Here is a 19,219-nt window from a genome sequence, read left to right as displayed (position 1 = left end):
CTACGAAGACCAGAATGGAAGTATGCAATTGTTTATTCTGCTTTCAAGACAAGAAGGATTTCCCATTTAATACAAAAACAACAACATGTGTCCAAAGTGTCGTGTAATACTGATGATGGAAATCATATTGAACCCAGCAGGGTGGGGACTGCGAAGGCTAAAGGTATCCTCTTGCAGAGCCTCGCAGTTCGTCCACGCACACACACACACACACCAAAAAAAAAAGATCACTCTAGCCCAATTTTACAAAGCTTTAACAAAATACATTTTAAAAAATGCTGTATCAAAATCTCAAGTCAGGGAAAGAATAATTCAGGGGTAGGATGAGGAGGTAGGCTGAAAAGACTGTGCTTATTTCAACAGGCACACACCCACACGCAATTCCCTTTTTTGCTGCTCCTGGCTCCAATTTCAGGGAAAGGGAGAATGAGGCAGAGAAGAAGCTGCAGTGAACGAGCAAGGGCTGCTATCTTTGCCAAGGCATTTTATGTGCCTATAAAGCTAGGAGGTTGCTTTCCAAAGAAAGAAAGCAGTTGTGAAAAACCCTACCGAGAACTAGCACTCAGCAGAATAAGTTATTTTGGCCGTGTTCACATGAGCAAACGAGGTACACCATTTGGAGATATTCGGGGAGGAATGGTTGGCAAGAAGCAGTCTTGGAAGAGGGGAAGAGTAGCTCCTTCCCTGGCAACCAAGAAAAACCACTGAAGAAAGACCAGGTGCTCCTTTTTCCAACAGATGCTTTGGCTCCCTCCTCACTTTTGATTCCCAGGAAAAATGCAGGAATTCAAGCATCTTCACACTGCAATCCTATGCTATGGCTCCTCAGAGGTTTAGCCCCGCTGGGAACTGCTCCATGGTAAAGGAGTTTAGGAGTGCAGCCTTAAGAGTCAATTCATCTGAGCTGTGCAAATGTGGTCTTAGTGTTACATCAGCTGCTTTGCTTCACTACGACATCCAAAACCAAATGGCAGAGCCATGGGCTGACTGTGAGGCAAAGAACCCAGTGGACTTCTAGCCCATCCTATTTCCATCTTAACCATGCACTCCTTATACCCTACCTTGACCATCAAAAGCTAGGATCTTGGAGAGGGCACTCAGACCGCTTCCAATAAAATATTTATTAGGGTCAACCAACCGTTTCACAGCCTTTCCAGAAGACACACAGACTGGGGCTTTGGCAAATATCAAAGGAATAGAATGCAAACACTAAGAGCAGCTCTGTGCCCGGCACGGCCAACCTGATACAGTATGCAGTGTACTTAAGAGAACATTGCTGGTTGATCTTAAAAGGTAAGGTGGGGGTAGTCTTAAAGAGAGGAGGGGAGGTAGTCTCTGATGTAAGCGGGGCTCAGGCTATTAGGGAATTAGTGTTCTTAACCAGCGTCTTCTGCTGGTCTCAGAAGCCAACAAGGAGCTGGCAAAGGCACTGAAGCACTGGTTACCGTGTGCTCCACATGAAAAACCTCCTTCAGAAAGCAGGGTCTCAGTATTTTGCACTGGCTGAAGCCTCTAAGTTGTCAGCAAGAGCAGCCTACCTAAACACATGACAGCAGTCCAGCCTTAAATTTAGGAAGACATAACTGGAGGGGCTGTGAAGTAATGGAAGTTAGTATTGTTTTTTTCTCAGGCTACTTTGGTTCTGGTTGTTTCTGCCGTAGGGAAATGAAACAAGCTGAAGGAAAGGGCTTCTTTCTGAAATTCTAAGTTATCGCACTTACATCACTAGGAGTTTTAAAATAATGCATATTTGAAGGAACAGAATTTTAAATGTGGATGACTAGGCAACTAAGCTTTCTTAACTCCATGGACAGCTCTACCAGAAACCCTCTCCCCCAACCCACCCTTTCTTAAAGCTAGTGTGCTCAAGAATTTGCAAGCTACAGAGGAAGACAAATTCCACAATGAACAGCCTAGCTGGGGCCATGCAGTCAGCCTGCCAGCCAGCCAGCACCCCTGCCTAGAGGAGCTGTGTTAACCATCTACCCTACACAAATTGTCCCTTACAGCACTCCTTCAGAATAGCACAAACAACATCATCATAAAGCAGAGTAACACCTCTTGTGACATCCGGTCCTCTCCAGTGAACAGGTCGAGAGCAGTCTGATCAAACAGGATTTCAGTAGCTTGAGCCTGCCAAGGAGTGGGTTCCCAAAACTATGTATAACTTACTATAAAGTGTCCCAAAATTCTGAAAGCAAAGAATGAAAAAAAAAGGGGGGGACAGATTAGAACTTGCAGGGTTGAGATTCCAGAGTTAGTCTTTTGCAGTAAAAACAACAACAACATTGTACAGTCTTGTTCAAACTGGGGGTGGGTCGTAGCTCATTAGTAGAGTATATTCATGCAGAAGGTCTCAGGTTCAAATCCCCAACATCTCTAGGTAGGGCTGGGAGAGACTCCTGTCCTAAATCCTGAAGAGCAGCTGCCAACCAGTGCAGACTACTGAGCTAGATAGGCCAACTGTGTGATAAAGCACCTTCCTATATTGTCATGGGTTGCATCCAGCTACGTTCTACTCAGAGTAGAGCCAACTGAAATTAATGGACCTAAATGTGCCATGTTCATGAATCGTAATGGGTCTACTCTGAGTACAACATTGGATACAACCCTATGTTTCTAAGCTGCATCCATCATAGTCATGAGCATATGGAAGAGCCCATCAGGCCAGAGGTTTGTTTACACCTTCCAGTTTCCCACAGGAGTCAGCCAGATGCTTTCCAAGAGTCACAGGACCAGGGCAGGGAAGTAATGGTCCTCTCTGGATGTTGTTCCCTAATGGCTGGCACGCAGGGACTTGCTGCGGCTAGTAGCTGACCTATCTTCCATGCATTTGCCTGAAAATGCACCACTTTCTCATGGGGGTGAATCCCATAGTTTTAACCATGCAATGTGTAAATAAGCACTTCCACTGAATCATTCAGTGGATATCAATTGATACCCTCCAAGTTCTAGTATTGTAAGAGAGTGAGAGAAAAAAGATCCTCTAGCCACTTTCTCTATAAAGTAAAGGTAAAGGGACCCCTGACCATTAGGTCCAGTCGCGGATGACTCTGGGGTTGCGGCGCTCATCTTGCTTTATTGGCTGAGGGAGCCGGCGTACAGCTTCTGGGTCATGTGGCCAGCATGACTAAGCCGCTTCTGGTGAACCAGAGCAGCACATGGAAACAGGGTTTACCCTCCCGCCGGAGTGGTACCTATTTATCTACTTGCACTTTGACGAGCTTTCAAACTGCTAGGCTGGCAGGAGCTGGGACCGAGCAACGGGAGCTCACCCTGTCGCGGGGATTCGAACCGCCGACCTTCTGATTGGCAAGTCCTAGGCTCTGTGGTTTAACCCACAGCGCTACTCGCGTCCCACACTTTCTCTATACACAATGCATAATTCTATGCACCTGTACCATCTCCCTTTTTTCTGAAGTTTAAAAAGTTCCAAAATTTGTAACCTTTCCTCATAGGAATGTTGCTCCAGCCCCTGATTATTTTGGTTGCTCTTTTTTTAACACTTCTGCCAGCTCTACAATATGCTTTTTGAGATGCTCCACCACAGGTTTACACAGGGGCATTGCATTTGTGCGGCTTTGGCAAATGCAGAAATCACAAGCGCAAGATGCATTTATGTTGCGAAGTGAAGCTGTGCAGTACTGAGTCTGAAAAATGCGTTTCCCTAAAGAAGGCCCTCTGTGGCACAGGAAGCCCATTGCACCGGGATCACAGGACCAGTAGTTTCACTTTGTATAAGGCTGCTCATATGCAGAAGGACTACCTAGGCTGTCCAGTGGGAACTTCAGCTACTGAACTGCTTAACCTACATATTCTCTTCTGCTGATTTAGGAGAGCACTAAAGACCGTATGAAACCTGGAGCCCTTAAACCTTTTGAAACCTTCCCAGCTCTCGGTCCTAGTTTTCACCAAGCACCACAAAAGCAGTTTCGAGCCTAGCTTCACCCCCATAAGGACTAGAAACTTGCTTTAAAAAAATTAAATGGAAGCTAAGGTTTTTGGGAGCACGCAATACTGTGTCAAAATCTACAGCTGCATGAACTCGCAAGATGCACACAGCACTGCGAGTAAATTGCCGGGCAGCAAATCAGGCAGGATGCAGCGAGGACGGCATCACAGAAAAGAGGCTCATACCTTGTAGTGAGTTGCAAGCCTGCAGGCTTGCTGGTTAAACCATCTCGTACTGATTATTTGTGATGGACCGGGACAGGCAACAGGCAAGGACAATCCCCCCCAGCTGAAAAGAGAAGGAAGAGGCAGAGTTAGCCGGACAGTGACAAGTTAAATGCTTGACATTCCACAGCCGAGAGCTCCAGCCCTCTGCCAGCTGCTGTAGCGAAAGCCCAAATTGAATGGAACCAGCAGCTGCTTGTATAAGCTAAAAGTGGGGTGAGGTTTCAAAAATGAAAGAAGTCCGCAACAACCTATTTTGTTCAACCTTTGGTGTAGATAAGGGAAAATATCTTAATATGAATAGGAATTCTTGGTGTCCTCACTTGTCAGCCCAGACACCATGCATAATCTACCATTTCATGCATTTCACGGAGATTATATGGTTATCTTTGCCTGTTTATGTAATTGAACTTTCATGGCTGCAAGGAGTGTGGAAGCCAGACGCTAAGAGCCCTTCTGCACCTGGCGCCATGGTAAGGGGGGTAAAATCCTGGTATTTATTCCTTTATAGGAGGTGGGGAACCTGCGGTCTGTATATTTCATTGGATTGCATCTCTTATCAGCACCAGATAGCATGTCAGGGACGATGAAAGCTGAAGTCCTGCAACACCTAGAGGGCTGCAGTTTCCTGCACCCCGATTCACATCCAGCTTTTCAGCCAACACTGCTAACCTTAAGCAATTTAAAACTACTAGTGTACAGCATAGCGATACAGTACAAGGTATTGAATGAAACAAGAGGGAACAGGCAATGTTTACCAATGATAAAAATGCCATTTTCATCTATCGGCCAGTCCCCTGGAAGTTGATGACAGTAGCACATAAAAAAGACTGAGGGGGGCATGTCATGTTCTTGAAAACTCTCCCGTGTAAAAAAATACTGCCTAGCTCTAAAAAGCCAGCACACCATCGTTATTACTGCTATGATTTATTGCATCTGTTAGTTGCTTTTATACCAAAGGTTGGATTCGAAGCTAAGGAGATTGCTCCATCAGGACAAGCCTGTCTGCTTGCTTGCTGGAATGGTCTCCCCTCTCCGCCCGCACATGGTTCTGGGGTTCTCCCGACCTCCCAGAGCTGATTTTGGGAGGTTGAAGGGAGAGGAGAAGGAGGAAAGCCCCAGCATGCTAGCAGGACCCATGCTGGCTCCCGCTAGTGCAACCATTTAGATGACTCCAACCTGAAGTGGCTTAACAACAACAACAGAAAGTACAGGCAGATAAAATAAATTAAAAATGTACAATACAAAATTCCTAAAATGCTTGTCCAATAATGCACTAAGAAAAGCAAGTCCTACCCCCACTTCAACCAAACTATGAAAGGCACATGAGGCTAAACAAGCACCAAAATGCTGGATAAAGATGTCTTAGCCTAGCATGTAAAAACTGATGATGATGCCAGGCATGTGTTCCTGGGGCAGCATTCAACAGACAGGAGCTACCACTGGGGGAAAAAACACTTTTCACGCAGGCCTCCTCCATATCTCCCTTGGGTGAGGCACATGATGAAGGTTGTACTTTGTCACATTGGGGACAAAGACTTTTTTTTTTAAACTTAGGGGAGCATTTTGAAAAACAGCATCCTAGCTGAAGTAGAAAATTCTACCGCTCTGCCTGCTGCAATCTGAATCGAAATACCCTTAACATTGCAGGATGCACAAGAGCTAATTTCATCGAAGAGTTCCTCAAATATTTTTTTTAAAAAACTTAGAATTGTATTTCGCTGATGATCCAAGTATACCCTCTTGCATGGAAACAGAAGCTTTCTCTCAAGGTGACCTCTTCATTTCCTGACAGTGCAAAAGCGGTCAGACCAGAAGAGACAGACACTGTATTTTCTATATCTGTGCCCGAGGCAGAACCTTTTCTGAAACGTTATAGAGGGGGAAAGGCCACACATTTATGGTATTGTGACTTGTTAGCAATGTTGCCAAAGGCGATGGAAAAGGAACAGGAAAACAGGAAGTGTCCAATTGAGTCTTGGATTGAGAAAGATCCTTGGAAAAACTATAGTATTTGAACACTAAGAGCAGGCATGTCCAAAGTCCGTTTCGGGGGCCTAATCCGGCCTGTTGGTTGGTTTAATCTGGCCCCTGTTGCAGTTTATTTCCTGGGGCAAAATCCTAAAAAAACCTCAACAACTTCAATCCTAAAAAAAGGTTAACATCTTTGGTTGGCCCTCATGGCCCTTCACTTCATCAAATCTGGCCCCCCTTGAAAAAAGTTTGGACACCACTGACTAAGAGCAAACACTGCTAAGTGGGTGCTAACAATGTTATAGCCAACATGGGACCACTGATAAAGAATGTAGACACAAAGGACCTGCTGCATCATCTAGTCCATCTTCCTGTTCTCACAAAGGCTGACCAGATGCGTGTGGAAAGCCTGCAACCAGGACCTGAGCACAACACTCTGCCCACCTGGGATTCCAAGCAACTGATATTCAGGGACATAATGCCTCTGACAGGGGAAGTGGAACAGAGCCATTCTGACTATGCAGAAGCGATGCATCAACCCAAGGTTTGCCGAAGTTTAATCTTTCAGCAGAAGAAACCTGATGGGCAAAACCCAAATCCACTAAAAACATGTGGACATCTGGGTTGGTATGACTGGCAGCCCTGCAGATATAATTTTGCAGTCATTTTGCACCCAAAGAGCAAAAGCTCCCCATAAATTACTTTCAGCCCATCTAAAGCAGAGAGAACAAACGTTGCAATGAGTCACATAGCTGGGCTAACATGATAGCACAGTAAGAGATGGTGCCCATAGTTTTTCGTGGGCTCTTGTCTTCTAATACTCTTTGCTGATGTGCCAGCTTAGTACCTAGCAAAGGAAGACAGGAAGAGTATCCAGCACCACTGATGCTAAGCAGGGCTGGACCACATCAACACATGAATGGCAGACCACTCAGAGTTTGACATCAGCTGCTCACGAGGCTTATTGGGGACTGTAGTTTGTTAAGGGTGCTGAGACTTGTTAGGAGATGCCCATTCCCCTCACTGGGCTACAATTCCCAGAGGCATTTTATCTTTGTGATCCACTGCTTCACATAAGTGAAGAGCTGTGGCTCATTTCCTGCCATGCGAAGTGTTTTAAGCTGGACTGTGCTATGCCTGGGTTGCTTAAACTCTTGCTTATAGCTGCTCTAGACAGGTGTTTTTGAGTCCTAAGTATCCAAGCTCCCAGCAGGATTTGGCACCACTTAACACTGCTATTTTCATGTTGTCAGCATGTTGGAAAGATCAGGCTGGTGCATGCCACCCACATGTCCATGCTGCGAGTGGCAACCTGGCCACACACAGTATGTTTGTATGTTTCCTGGCATGGAGCGAACAGTCTGAGTTATGTGAAGGGGGGGGAATGGAAGGTATTATCAGCTGGCTGCCTCCAGATTTGCCATCTGACTCCACACTTCTGAAGGGTGCTGTATGTGTGCTTTATATAATGATAAGAAGGATCCAAAGGCCCAGCAGGGTGGGGCGAGAACGAATTCAAGTCTATTAGGGCAGAAGAGGGTCAGCTGAACCACTATCAAAAACTTTACCTGGAAGCAAGCAACGCCAAAGGAGATCCCTGCTACAATGCCCATTTTGGAGTCCATTGTCTGTATCACCAGCCTGAAACAACCCTACAAACGGGAAGGGGGGGGGGTAACATGGTTATTCAAGCTACCAGGCAACTCCTACTCATGAAAAACAGGAAGCACTTACAGCCCTCAAAGGATCCAAGCATCTTAAGTTAGCAAAGGACTTCACAGCAGGATGTCCACTGAACTGACAGAGGCTGTGTCAATATTAATGTTTTTGACCTCAATACAGGTCCTTTATTGCGGTGTAATTTAAAACAAACTATTGCTCCCTGTTTACGGCAGAAAGACTATATCCCTTTATCAGCCATACCAAACAGTGGAACATCGTAGGGGAAGGGATTCAAAACAGCTCTGATGGCCTTGAAATAACCTCAGCTGCTGCACCACACTGGCCTGCTTCTCGCTGTCACATCCCATAGGTCACAGACGTTAAGTCCGCAGTTTCTACTTAAGGGATGTGGAATTAAACACAATAATTAGCATGTGTGTTTCATTTCTTCCCCACAAAGAGAAATGCGTGTCCGCAGGCAATTATTTCCCTATTTCTTGTCTGCAGTCCTACACTATCTCTAGAGAAGTCTGGGTTCTTCTTTCTTGCCAGAGGCTAAAGCTTCGTTATTACAGCAGCTCCTCCTGGCCTGTTAATAATAATAATAATAATAATAATAATAATAATAATAATAATGATGATGATAATTTATTTATACCCCACCCTCCCCAGCCAAGACCGGGCTCAGGGCAGCTAACAACCAATAATAAAAACAAGTTGATTACAATACAATTTTTTAAAAATTAAAATACTACATTAAAACATTAGGATGCAGCCTCTTCACAGGAGGAGAAAGGAAAAAGAAAGGGCCGGAGGGAATCAAACTGATTCTAAGCCAAAGGCCAGGCGGAACAACTCTGTCTTACAGGCCCTGCGGAAATAAATCAGATCCCGCAGGGCCCTGGTCTCATGAGACAGAGCGTTCCACCAAGCCAGAGCTAGTGTTGAGAAGGCCCTGGCTCTGGTTGGGGCTAATCTAACTTCCTTAGGGCCCGGGACCTCTAGGGTATTGCTATTTATGGACCTTTGGGTCCTCTGTGGGGCATACCAGGAGAGGCAGTCCCGTAAGTACGAGGGTCCTAGGCCGTGAAGGGCTTTAAAGGTCAAAACCAGCACCTTAAATCTGACCCTGTACTCCACCGGGAGCCAGTGCAGCTGGAAAAGCACTGGGTGAATATGCCAGAGACCCTGTGAGGAGCCTCGCTGCAGCATTCTGTACCCACTGGAGTTTCTTGGACAGCTTCAAGGGCAGCCCCGCGTATCACGAATTACAGTAGTCAAGCCTGGAAGTGACCGTCGCATGGATCACTGTGGCCAGGTCGGGGCGGGAAAGGTAAGGGACCAACTGCTTGATGCGGCGAAGGTGGAAAAATGTCGCCTTGGCTGTTGCTGTAACCTGCGCCTCCATGTAAGCCCCTTCTTCCAAGCCACACGGAAGGGGACAGCTTTGTGTTGGCTTACATGCTCATACACCTTCCCCTTTGCTATTGCTGGATTCTTCAACTCGTCTGTCGTGCAATTCCCCAGAGACTTGCAGCAGCTCATAGGAATCCCTTTCTGTTTATAATAGGCAGTTCGATTCCAGTCGGTGTAGTCCGAGACACCGCAGCAGTGCAACTGTATAGGACAAGCGGGATGGCAGATTATTATTATTATTTATGGGGGGGAGTATAACAAAAAGTAACTCAAAGCCTATTACAAACATAAATTTAAAGCCAACATAAATTTAAAAGCTAAAAAACACCCATATTTATTATTTTTTAAAAAGGCATGTCCAAGACATCCCACCCACAGGAGGCCACATATAATGAATGACACCATTTGGCTAGGATTCCTCTGAAATAAAACCAAATACCCTTTCACCCCAATCTGCACAGCTACACACACACACGTGACTGCTTCTGATGATCTCCACATGTTCACCCACCAAACAAATGATTTGCCAGAGGGCAACTTTAGCAGACCACCTCCCCTAGACAGGCCAAGCTGATCTTTAAAATCTTCCCAGGAGACCCTCCCAGCTGGTTGTTCCACTTTGGAATGCATTCCCTCAAATAAGTCCTTTAACGCCTCTTAAAAATTTGTTTTGTCCTTGAGCCCTTTTGGACTCTTCAATTTTTATATAGTCTGACACTTGTGGGCTTTTTTAAACCTTGTTTTTAGAAAAGATTACTGAATATAGTTGCATTTTTTTGTTTTAGCATAAATGGCTTAGATTTGCATTACAGTATGCTAAAACTGTATTGAACTTCTACAAATAAAATAATAACCATTTTTTTTAAAAAAAATCCAGTCTGGTTGGAATTCTGCATCTTTCAGCAGTCTAACTCTTTTCTGCTCTGCTGTCTTTCACTAACACCCCATGCTGACATGAATTTCTTCGCGGGAAGAAATAAAATGTATAGCTTCAGGACAGAGGGACCTGTAACTCTCCAGATGTTGTGGACTCCATCTCCCATCAGCCCCTGCCACCACAACCAACCATCAGGGATGATGAGAGCTGGAAACAAGCAATATCTGGATGTTTCCATCCCTGGTATAAATGGATAAACTATCTGTCTCTGGTCCTGATCCCACCGTGCAGCTCCAAACCCACAGCCTACTGCAATCCTGTGCATGAAAGGGAGGAAGATATATTTTCCTTCCTATGCAGCATGGAAGCCAAGAAAGAAAGAAAATGTAGCTCCATTCTCTTTGGCTCTGGTCCCGTTCACTTCTGACTCCATCCCTCAAGAAATTGCACCTGCCAGGACAGGGAAGCAGAAACTGCGACCCTTCCAGATGTTGCTGGACTCCAGCTCCCATCATCCCTGACTCCTAGTCATGCTGCTAGCCCTGGGCTTGATGGGAACCAAGAGCCCTACAACATCTGGAGGGATGCAAGTTCCCATTTTTGTCCTAGGGAGTGTGGTCCTCAATGTAAAAAAAAAAAAGGTTCCTCAGCTCTGGCGTAGAGTAGGGATGACTTCTTCAAGTAGGGCAGCAAAGAGGAGAACAAAACCCTCATTGGGCACGTTGGGGGGGGCGGACTCTGCCCGAGCCAAGATGTCACTACTGCTGCCTAGGGTTTGGGCTTTGTAAGCTGAAGATTTGGCTTTCGCACAGAACGCCTGCTGAGGCAGAAACAGCAACAGCTCCACCTCCAACTGTGTTTAGGACATGGGATACCTCTTGCAAGCATGAGGGGGGACATCAGGCAAAGCAAGATACCACAGGGGGTCTCTGCGACAGGCATTTTTCTTCTCTTTCTTCCTCTGCACCCCACTTTGTAGTACAGGCTCCTTTTTAACTGCTGGCACCTCCACAAAGAGAAGAGCATGCGTAATATGCCAGATTTAGGCCAGTTGAAAAAAGAGAGGTGAATGCTCACTGTGCTCTGAATGGTATCAACCGCTTTGCTGCGTTCATCTTTGGTCCCATCGTAGGACTTCATGGCAGCTTCAAAGTTATTCTTAAAGCTGTCTTTAATCTGAGAAGAAAATGATAAATGATCATTGCTTGCAGAGAGAGAAGCCATCACCTAATTAAGGAAATATTAGTCAATCTGGTGTTCGTTTTGCACAGGAATAAATTAATCAAGTTTTAAGGGAAAAAGTACACTTGTCTTTAGACATTCATTCATGTGCAGTGGTTGGAGACCCCAAAGAAGAGGCAGCTCCTCTTACACTTCTAATTATATATCTATATCCCACTTTTCCTCCAAGGAGCTGAAGGTGGCACATTTAGTTTCATCCTTTCCCCATTTTTCCCTCATGACAACCCTGGCTGAGTGGCAATTTTAACCCTAGTCTCCCAGGTTGCAGTCCAATACTCTTACCCACCATTCCACACTTCACTAGAGAGGAGAGGTGTCTGTTCTGAGATGGCACTCCTCCAAAACTTGCACTATGGCAGATGTGGCAAATCTTTGGCCCTCCAGATGTTGCTGAGCTACAACACCCCTCAGCTATGGCCAATGGTTCAGCAACCTCTTGCTGAAGGGCCAGAGGTTCACCTGTGTTATGGCATTTCGGGTACAGCACCTACATATCCATTTCCATACGAAAAGCCTTATTCAAAGAACTCCAAAGTAGTCCTTGCTAGTCAGGTTTTGTTTCTGTTTTTGTTTTTGTTTTTTAAAAAGAAGCACCTTCTGCTATGTAATTCAGTTAAAATAGACTCCTTGCTCCATGGCTGAATGTTGTTCGTACTTGGAACATTTCTACAAATGTCATTCCTTAGGTACGCAGAGCATCTTTCCCCAACCTAGTGCCCTCCAGGTGTTTTGGATGGCAATATGGCCCCAGCCAATATGGCCAGTGGATAGGGATGAAAAGCATTTTGCAGGAGCAAGCCAGCAATAACTCACACGGTGTCAGAAAGTTAACTATCTTTATTCAAAGAAACAAAACACCTCAAGAGGCCAGGCCTAGTGAACGCACCGTCTCTTCATAGTACATCTTGCCCTAAGGACACAGCTGAAAGGACTGAAGGTCCCTGCCTTCCCATAGCTCCCTAAGTCTTCTCTTCCCCAGGTTCCTTCCCAGGCAATCTGAGACTCCTTCATCTTGCAGGAAGCCTAACAGGACTTGGAGCCAGAGCCTACAACAGCCGAGTCAACCAATTCTATTCTTGACCCCATTCTTCATCCGAGTTCTACAAGGACCACACTAAGATTAAAGACAAGGAAGCTGCCCCAGGCTGTGTCATCCCCCATCCCCTGGACTGGCTGTAAGTAAGAAGGCAGGAAGGCGGGGGAAGCTGAGGCCAGAGGGAGCATCAGTAGCGCAGTGCCCCAGTTAACCCAATGAACCAGCCTCCACTGTCTAGAGGGCACAAGGCTGAGGAAGGCTGGTCTAGGGGGTTACACTGACCTCAATGGCACAGACCCTGTTTTCAGTTAAAGCAAGTTATGGTCACTGGCATGAAGCAAGAAGGGGGAAAGAGCAATTCTGTATTGACCAATCCCACTGATAAGGAAAAAACAAAACAAAGCAACACCAACTCACCTCATGTCGGAAGACGAAGCCCACAATGGCAGCCACAAGCACAACAAGGAAGATGAGAGTTAAGAACATGGCATACTGTGGACAGAAAGGAAGGATCAAGACCAGCAAAGTTACAACCCTGCTACTGCCATACGATTTACACAGAGAATCTACGGAGAATGCACCACCGGTACATGGCAAAATTGTGCGAGGAGAGTTCCATAACTCCATATTTGGGTGGAAGGCTGCAGCACAAGTCAAGAGTTTGTGTTAAACTTCTCCCCTGTTTAGTTATCTAGATAAAGACAGCAGTTGGATTACCCTCAGTAAAAACAAAAATTGCATGAGGTGGTATATGTTATGGTAGCTGAAGCTGCTGGAATACTGATAAACCCAAGAAAGGCCATTTGGAACAGCCAGTCTCTAGTGGCTGGGCAAAGCAACACTAGATGATGTTTTCAAAATGTGCTCTGCCATCGAGATTTATTTAATTTATTCATTGTGTTTCTGCACTCAAGTGCCTCAGAGCGACTTACCCAGTAAAAAATAAAATGGCAAAGACATTAAAATCAGATTAAAAACAGCAGTCAATGAAAACACTCATCAGAGAGTATGTTTTAAAAGAACAAGTCCTACCCACCCCCATTTAAAGGATCAGAACAATGAGGCTGTTAACATAACTACCTTCCCAGTTTAAAAAAATATGCCCTGGTAAATAGGAATGTTAAAACAGACAGTGATGCTTCCCTGAAGATAGCATTTCACAAATGGGGAACTACCACTAGGGAAGCCCATTCAGGTCCAGAGATGGTGACTTGGGTAGAATACAGAAAGGCAATAGGCATTTGGACAAAAATTCCCAGTAAGACGTGGAAATATTTTGGAACACCTGTTCTTGACAGCAACAGCATCTCAATAAGAAGGACCATTGCCAGCCAAGATTTCGCATGCCCTTTTGAAAGCAATGTAATTGCATATTAAGTTTTCAAATAGCATCCGCACTGGAGGACTGAGGAATTTACGTTTGTATATGTGACCAAAATAAAATAAGAGGATTGTTTTCATTCTGCTGACTACTATATGTAGAATGTCAACAGATATACCTGCTGGGTCCTGAGCATAACAGCGCTCTTCCCTACCAGAAACTGGTATTCAGAGGCATAGGGCCTCCAATAGTGGACAGAAAACAGCCACAGCATGCAAACGCCATTAAAAAAAATGGACGAATGGGGAGATATAGCAGTTATCACCACATGCCACAGTTGGAGGAATCCTGTGAGTTTCAAGGCAGGTGCTGCAACCTTGTGCCTCCTAATACTTACCAATTTCAGCATCCATGTGCTTCCCCGACATGTCGCGAAACAACCAAAGGTGCCTAGGAGGACGACAACTGTGCCGGTGCCAATGAGGACATAGGGGACGTTCGTAGCCTTCTCATTTAACAGGGAGAAATACACCTCCAGGCCTACCTTCCCCCAGATGCCAACTGCCAGAAGGACGATGCCAGAGAACTAGGAGGAGAGGGTGGGGGGAGGGAAGGACAACTCCATTAGCCACAATGAGCCACTTGTAAAAGGTTTCTGTAGACGCATTTTACTTTTTAACAGCCAGTTAACGAAGAACTGGCACTGCATGAAACAAAGGTCCACACCTTTGCAATGTGCTAATTCATCCTAATGATCAGCGATACCAGGATTCATGCAAAGATCCCATCTGTGCTATACCATACCTTACCACTTTAAACGGCATGGCTTCCCCCCAAATTGTTGTTTGTTAAGGGTGTTGAGATTTAGGGTGTCTCCCATTCCCCTCAAAGAACTACAATTTCCAGAGTGGTTGAGCAGTTCCCAGCAAACTTTGGGATCTGTAGCTCTGTGAGGGGAATAAGGGTCTTCCCTCTGTATCCTTAACAAATTACACTTCCAAGAATTCTTTGGGGGAAGCCATGACTTGTTTACAGTGGTATGAAACTGTTTTAAATGCAGAGTTCAGGTGGGGCCTCAATGAATCCCCATTCTGCCCCATAAGCAGACACAGAAGAGTTAGGAAGAAATCTACCCTTACCTCACCCTCAGCCCCTTCCTGTGATCTAAGCATAAAAATGAGTAACTAAATTCACATTAGCTTAACTAGGCAAGTCCCAGCCCTTGCCAGTGTCCATGTCAATGTCCATCCCACTTTCCACAGAACAAGACTGGCACGTGTGTCCCCTGCCCCCCACACACTTGATGATGGCATGCAATAAGCAACATCACTAGGAAGAGACCCAGAAAGAAAACCTTATGTGTCCAGAATGTTCTCGACTACAACTCCCATAATCCCTGACTAATGGTTATGTTGGCTTGGGCTGATGGCTGAGTCCAACATCATCTGAAGGGTCACAGGTTTCTCATTCTTACCTTTTACCAAGCCAGACTATCTGGAAAACTAGGTAAAAAAAAGGTAAAGGACCCCTGGACCATTAAGTCCAGTCAAAGGTGGCTATGGGGTTGCGGCGCTCATCTCGCTTTCAGTCCAAGGGAGCCGGCGTTTGTCCACAGACAGCTTTCCAGGTCATGTGGCTAGCTTGACTAAGATGCTTCTGGCGCAATGGAAACACCATGATGGAAACCAGAGCGCATGGAAATGCCATTTACCTTCCCACTGCAGTGGTACCTATTTATCTACTTGGCCCTGTGTGCTTTCGAACTGCTAGGTTGGCAGAAGCTGGGAAAGAGCAACAGGAGCTCACTCCATCGTAGGGATTCGAACCTCCGACCTTTCGATTGCCAAGCCCAATAGACTCAGTGGTTTGGACCACAGCGCCACCTGCGTCCCTAAACTAGGTAAAAAAGGGTAAAGGACCCCTGGACGGTTAAGTCCAGTCAAAGGCGACTAAGGGGTTGCAGCGCTCATCTCGCTTTCAGGCCAAGGAAGCCGGCGTTTTTTCACCTATTTGAAAAACTATACTATGACTGGCATAGGTTTTCCAGCAGAGGCCTTTCAAGTCACCTGGAACCAAATCCTTTGTCGTAGCACCAGTTTTAAGAGCTTATTGATTGTCGCTTTATTTGAGGTGATGTTTTAGTTGGGGTTTTGCCTTCTCTTTATTTTTTAAGTCTGTTTGCTAGCTCTTATATAGTATTATTTATACGCTGTTACAGATAGTTTTATTCACATCTTTGTACGCAGCCTTGGAATCTTTAGATAAAGAGCAGCTAATAAACATTTTAAACATAATTTGAATAAACTGGAGATGGTGGCAACTGAACCTGAGACTTTCTGTGTGAAAAGGATATGGTGAGCTACCACTGAGCTCTCTGTGGTCTCAGAAGAAAACAAAGCTACAAGTCTAGAAACACCTGTGTAAGCTGGTTCCGCTCAAGTCTTTCAGGCTCCCATAGCAATGTATAAACACAGACTGGATTCCAAAGGTATGTAACCTGAGGGAATTTGTTTTCCCTGTCATAAGGTTTTCTCCCACTGCCTGTTTTTTGAAGCAGCGAGGCAAACCGAGGACTGTTTCTCAGGCCACCGCAGCAAGACCATTTCATTTGCACTCAGAAATGATGTTTGAACATGGTTTTTATTTTGATCCATCCCTGTTACGTCAACGTGAACCTTGCCCTCTATATCGTTTTCTCCACAGGATGTGCGGGAGTAAAAGAAAAACAGTAATTAACTTTGCAGCCCAAACTGTTAAAATTAGAAACTTATTTTTATAAGAAGTTTTACAAAGGAAAAAAAGAAACACAGAGGGGGGAAATGAAAGCCAAAACCCTCATCTGATCACATTCAGAATACATCTTAATTCAAGCATATAAACTGTTATAAGCCATCCAAAGGTCCGGATACACGAAATGGACTTTTATAAGCAGGATGTTCAAATATAGTCTGGGCTATAAGTCCTCAGACCACTGCATTATAAACAATGGGTGGGTGTTTTTTCCCCTTCCATGCAATTCCTGCATTGCAGGGGGTTGGACTAGATGACCCTTGGGGTCCCTTCCAACTCTACAATTCTATGACTCTATGTGGGCTTGCAAAATTCACTTTCGTTAAAACAGAAGCTTATCTAGTTTTGTACCAGAACCATGGAGAATTGGTCTTGTTTTATCTTTTCTGCATTATTTACTTAAATGTGTCTTTTTATTCCTTTGCACAAAAATAAAAACCTGTAATTATTTTTGAGAGAGGAGAGAGAGGGGGTACAGAACCTGCATGCCTCAAGGAGAAAAGTGGCTCTGCTCCTTGAGAAAACCACACTCACCTGATTCAGAAGCCTGAAGCAGCAGTGATGAAAGGAAAGGACAGGATTACAGAGTGCATTCCACATGTTATTTGCTACTAACCAAAAAAAAAGCCAACAAAGCAAAAAGGGCAAATTAAAAAAAAAATGAGCAAAGGGAAAGAGAGAACCAATTGCCACAGGGTTTTCTAGCACAGAAAGGCACATCAGCGCACCAGCACACATTATGCCATCTGTGCCACAGACACGGGTGCAATGCTCACACTGCTAATCTGCCACCACCGCCAGGAGTGGAGCTGGAAAATTGGGATTTGTTATTATATCACTGAAGGGTTATGAGAGATAGAGGCTCTTTCCTACAATGTGAGGTTCAGACTGCTGGAACAAGCTGGGGGGGGTGCCATTCTCCCCACCCACACCCACCCCAACTAAGTCGATGCAGAGTTGACTTCTGCATAGTTCTTCTCAGTGGGCCTGGAGGGAGAGAACATTCCTAGGGCGACAAACCTATCTAAGATGGGTTTTCCGTATTGTTCTTTATTGGATCGCTAGAAACAAGAGTGGAGGCTGCAAAGAGTATGTCTCTTCCTACAGGTGAAAAGAGTCTGTGGGATGAGCGGAGATTGGAGCTATAGGGGACAGTGGCCCTGCCCCATTATTCTTTATGGAGTTATGAGATGCAGAGTGGGGTGTGTGTCTCATTTCTCTTCCTACAGGTTCAGAGGCACTGTAAAGGAAAGGGAGCGGCCAGGTGTACAGTTATCAACCATAGGGAAGGTCATTGTTCAGAGGTGAGGGCAGAAATACACAAATATACCTTAAAACCTTTATAGGGTTGGAACTGTGCCCCAATCTTCTCTACAACAGAGGTGACTAACCAGTGGTCCTCCAGGTGATGCTTGGACTCCAAATCCCATCAGCACCAGCCAGCAAAGCCAATGGTCAAAGATGGTGGAAGTTGGAGAACAGCAGTATCTGGAGAGCCACCCTTCATTTGGGGGTCTCTAGGAGAAATCAAGGAGTGTTGTATGTTGCTGCTCATATAAGGTTAGGGGAACCATAGGGGAAGGAGGGGAGAGCAGTAGTTATTTCCAGGTGTAAGAGAGAGTGAGGTGATATATTAAAAAAGAATTATAGTGAAATGCTTTATACGTCTATAAGGGCTCTGTCCTCTTTGGGATTAAAGAGGTGCAAGCCAAGCATTTTCTGTCCTACAGTGTTCTATCTAGGAAGAGAAAAATGTGGGGGAAATGTGGCTGGAGGCAGCTGTGTATGGATAGACTGCTATGTATGGACTTTGCAGAGCGGAAGAGAAAACTCTATGCTCCCATTATACTCAATGCATAGGACAGGATTACATCATCCTTATTAGAACCGCTATTCTTTAAATTTATTGCCCTCCCTTCACCCTAAGATCCCAGGGCAGGTTAGAACAACCTTAAACGCAACGTTACAAAGTTTTCAAAACTTGCAATTACGCCGCCCGCCCGCCCCCCGGCCCATTCCGACCTTACACAAATGCATATGGAACCAGCCTGCCCTATGGTTGTCTATAAGGTTGCCAGAAGGGGGAGATACGTGTGGTGGGGGGGGGGGGCTGCCATCTGTTCTATAACACTGAATGGGACGGGAGAGATTGGAGTGCCGGGGGGGGGGGGTCATTGTTCTTTGTAGGGCCAGCAGGAGACGATACATCATGCTATACACAAGAACAGCAAGCGCGACATCTGTGGGGTCAGCAGCGAAGGGGTGGGCGGGTGAGTTTGAGGTTGTGGTGTGGGGGTGTCTCAGAAGGGAGAGCATTTACCCACCTGTTACCTATGGGAACAGGAAGGGGGGAGCGTGTAAGATGCAGTGCTGCCCCCCAGGATAGGACGAGCAGCGTGCCCCATTGCTGTCTATGGGGTAGAGAAGGGTGAGCTGCAGGAACCCATTGTTCAGTGGGGCGGCCAGTAGCAAGGTGGGCTTCGGGGTGGGGTTTTCCTCCCGACAGGGGCTCACCCAGAACACGAAGCTGTAGATGAGCAAGATGCTCTTGAGGCAAGTGATGACCGGCTTGGTCTGCAGCCTCCGCGACGGGGACGCCATGACCGACCTAGATAGACCCGCAGACTTGCGATGGCGCCGCTTCTTCGCTCGCTCAAACCCGCCACGCACAGCGGAGCAGCTGTACTGCGACTCTCTCTGGCGCTTGCGCAGATGGAAATAGGCG

At 45.7% G+C, this 19,219-nt stretch overlaps 1 protein-coding gene across 1 annotated transcript; it reads right to left on the bottom strand.

Annotated features, from left to right (window-relative positions):
• Positions 1-15: 15 nt before the first annotated feature.
• Positions 16-19,206, bottom strand: TSPAN6 (tetraspanin 6). Its single transcript, XM_081897672.1, has 8 exons — positions 19,009-19,206; positions 14,102-14,290; positions 12,801-12,875; positions 11,183-11,281; positions 9,274-9,429; positions 7,719-7,802; positions 4,138-4,240; positions 16-2,191 (listed from the first exon to the last, which is right to left on the bottom strand). The coding sequence occupies exons 1-7, from the start codon at positions 19,093-19,095 to the stop codon at positions 4,172-4,174; spliced, it is 759 nt and encodes a 252-aa protein (XP_081753798.1). The 5' UTR covers positions 19,096-19,206; the 3' UTR covers positions 16-2,191; positions 4,138-4,171.
• Between the last annotated feature and the right edge of the window lie 13 nt (positions 19,207-19,219).

This window comes from Podarcis melisellensis (assembly GCF_964234715.1).
Source record: "Podarcis melisellensis genome assembly, chromosome: Z".
Classification (NCBI taxonomy): Eukaryota; Metazoa; Chordata; class Lepidosauria; order Squamata; family Lacertidae; genus Podarcis; species Podarcis melisellensis.
The sequence above is the reverse complement of the archived record's forward strand: the minus strand, read 5'-3'. Positions and strand labels throughout refer to the sequence as shown.

Excerpts from the sequence above, each read along its gene's own strand:
- TSPAN6 (XM_081897672.1), bottom strand. The coding sequence starts at position 19,095 with ATGGCGTCCCCGTCGCGGAGGCTGCAGACCAAGCCGGTCATCACTTGC. Across the intron at positions 9,430-11,182 it reads TTGATACCATTCAGAGCACA|TTGCACTGCTGCGGTGTCTC; the intron begins GTGAGCATTCAC and ends TGTCCTATACAG. Across the intron at positions 7,803-9,273 it reads AGGGGAAGGTGTATGAGCAT|GGTTGTTTCAGGCTGGTGAT; the intron begins GTAAGCCAACAC and ends TCCCGTTTGTAG.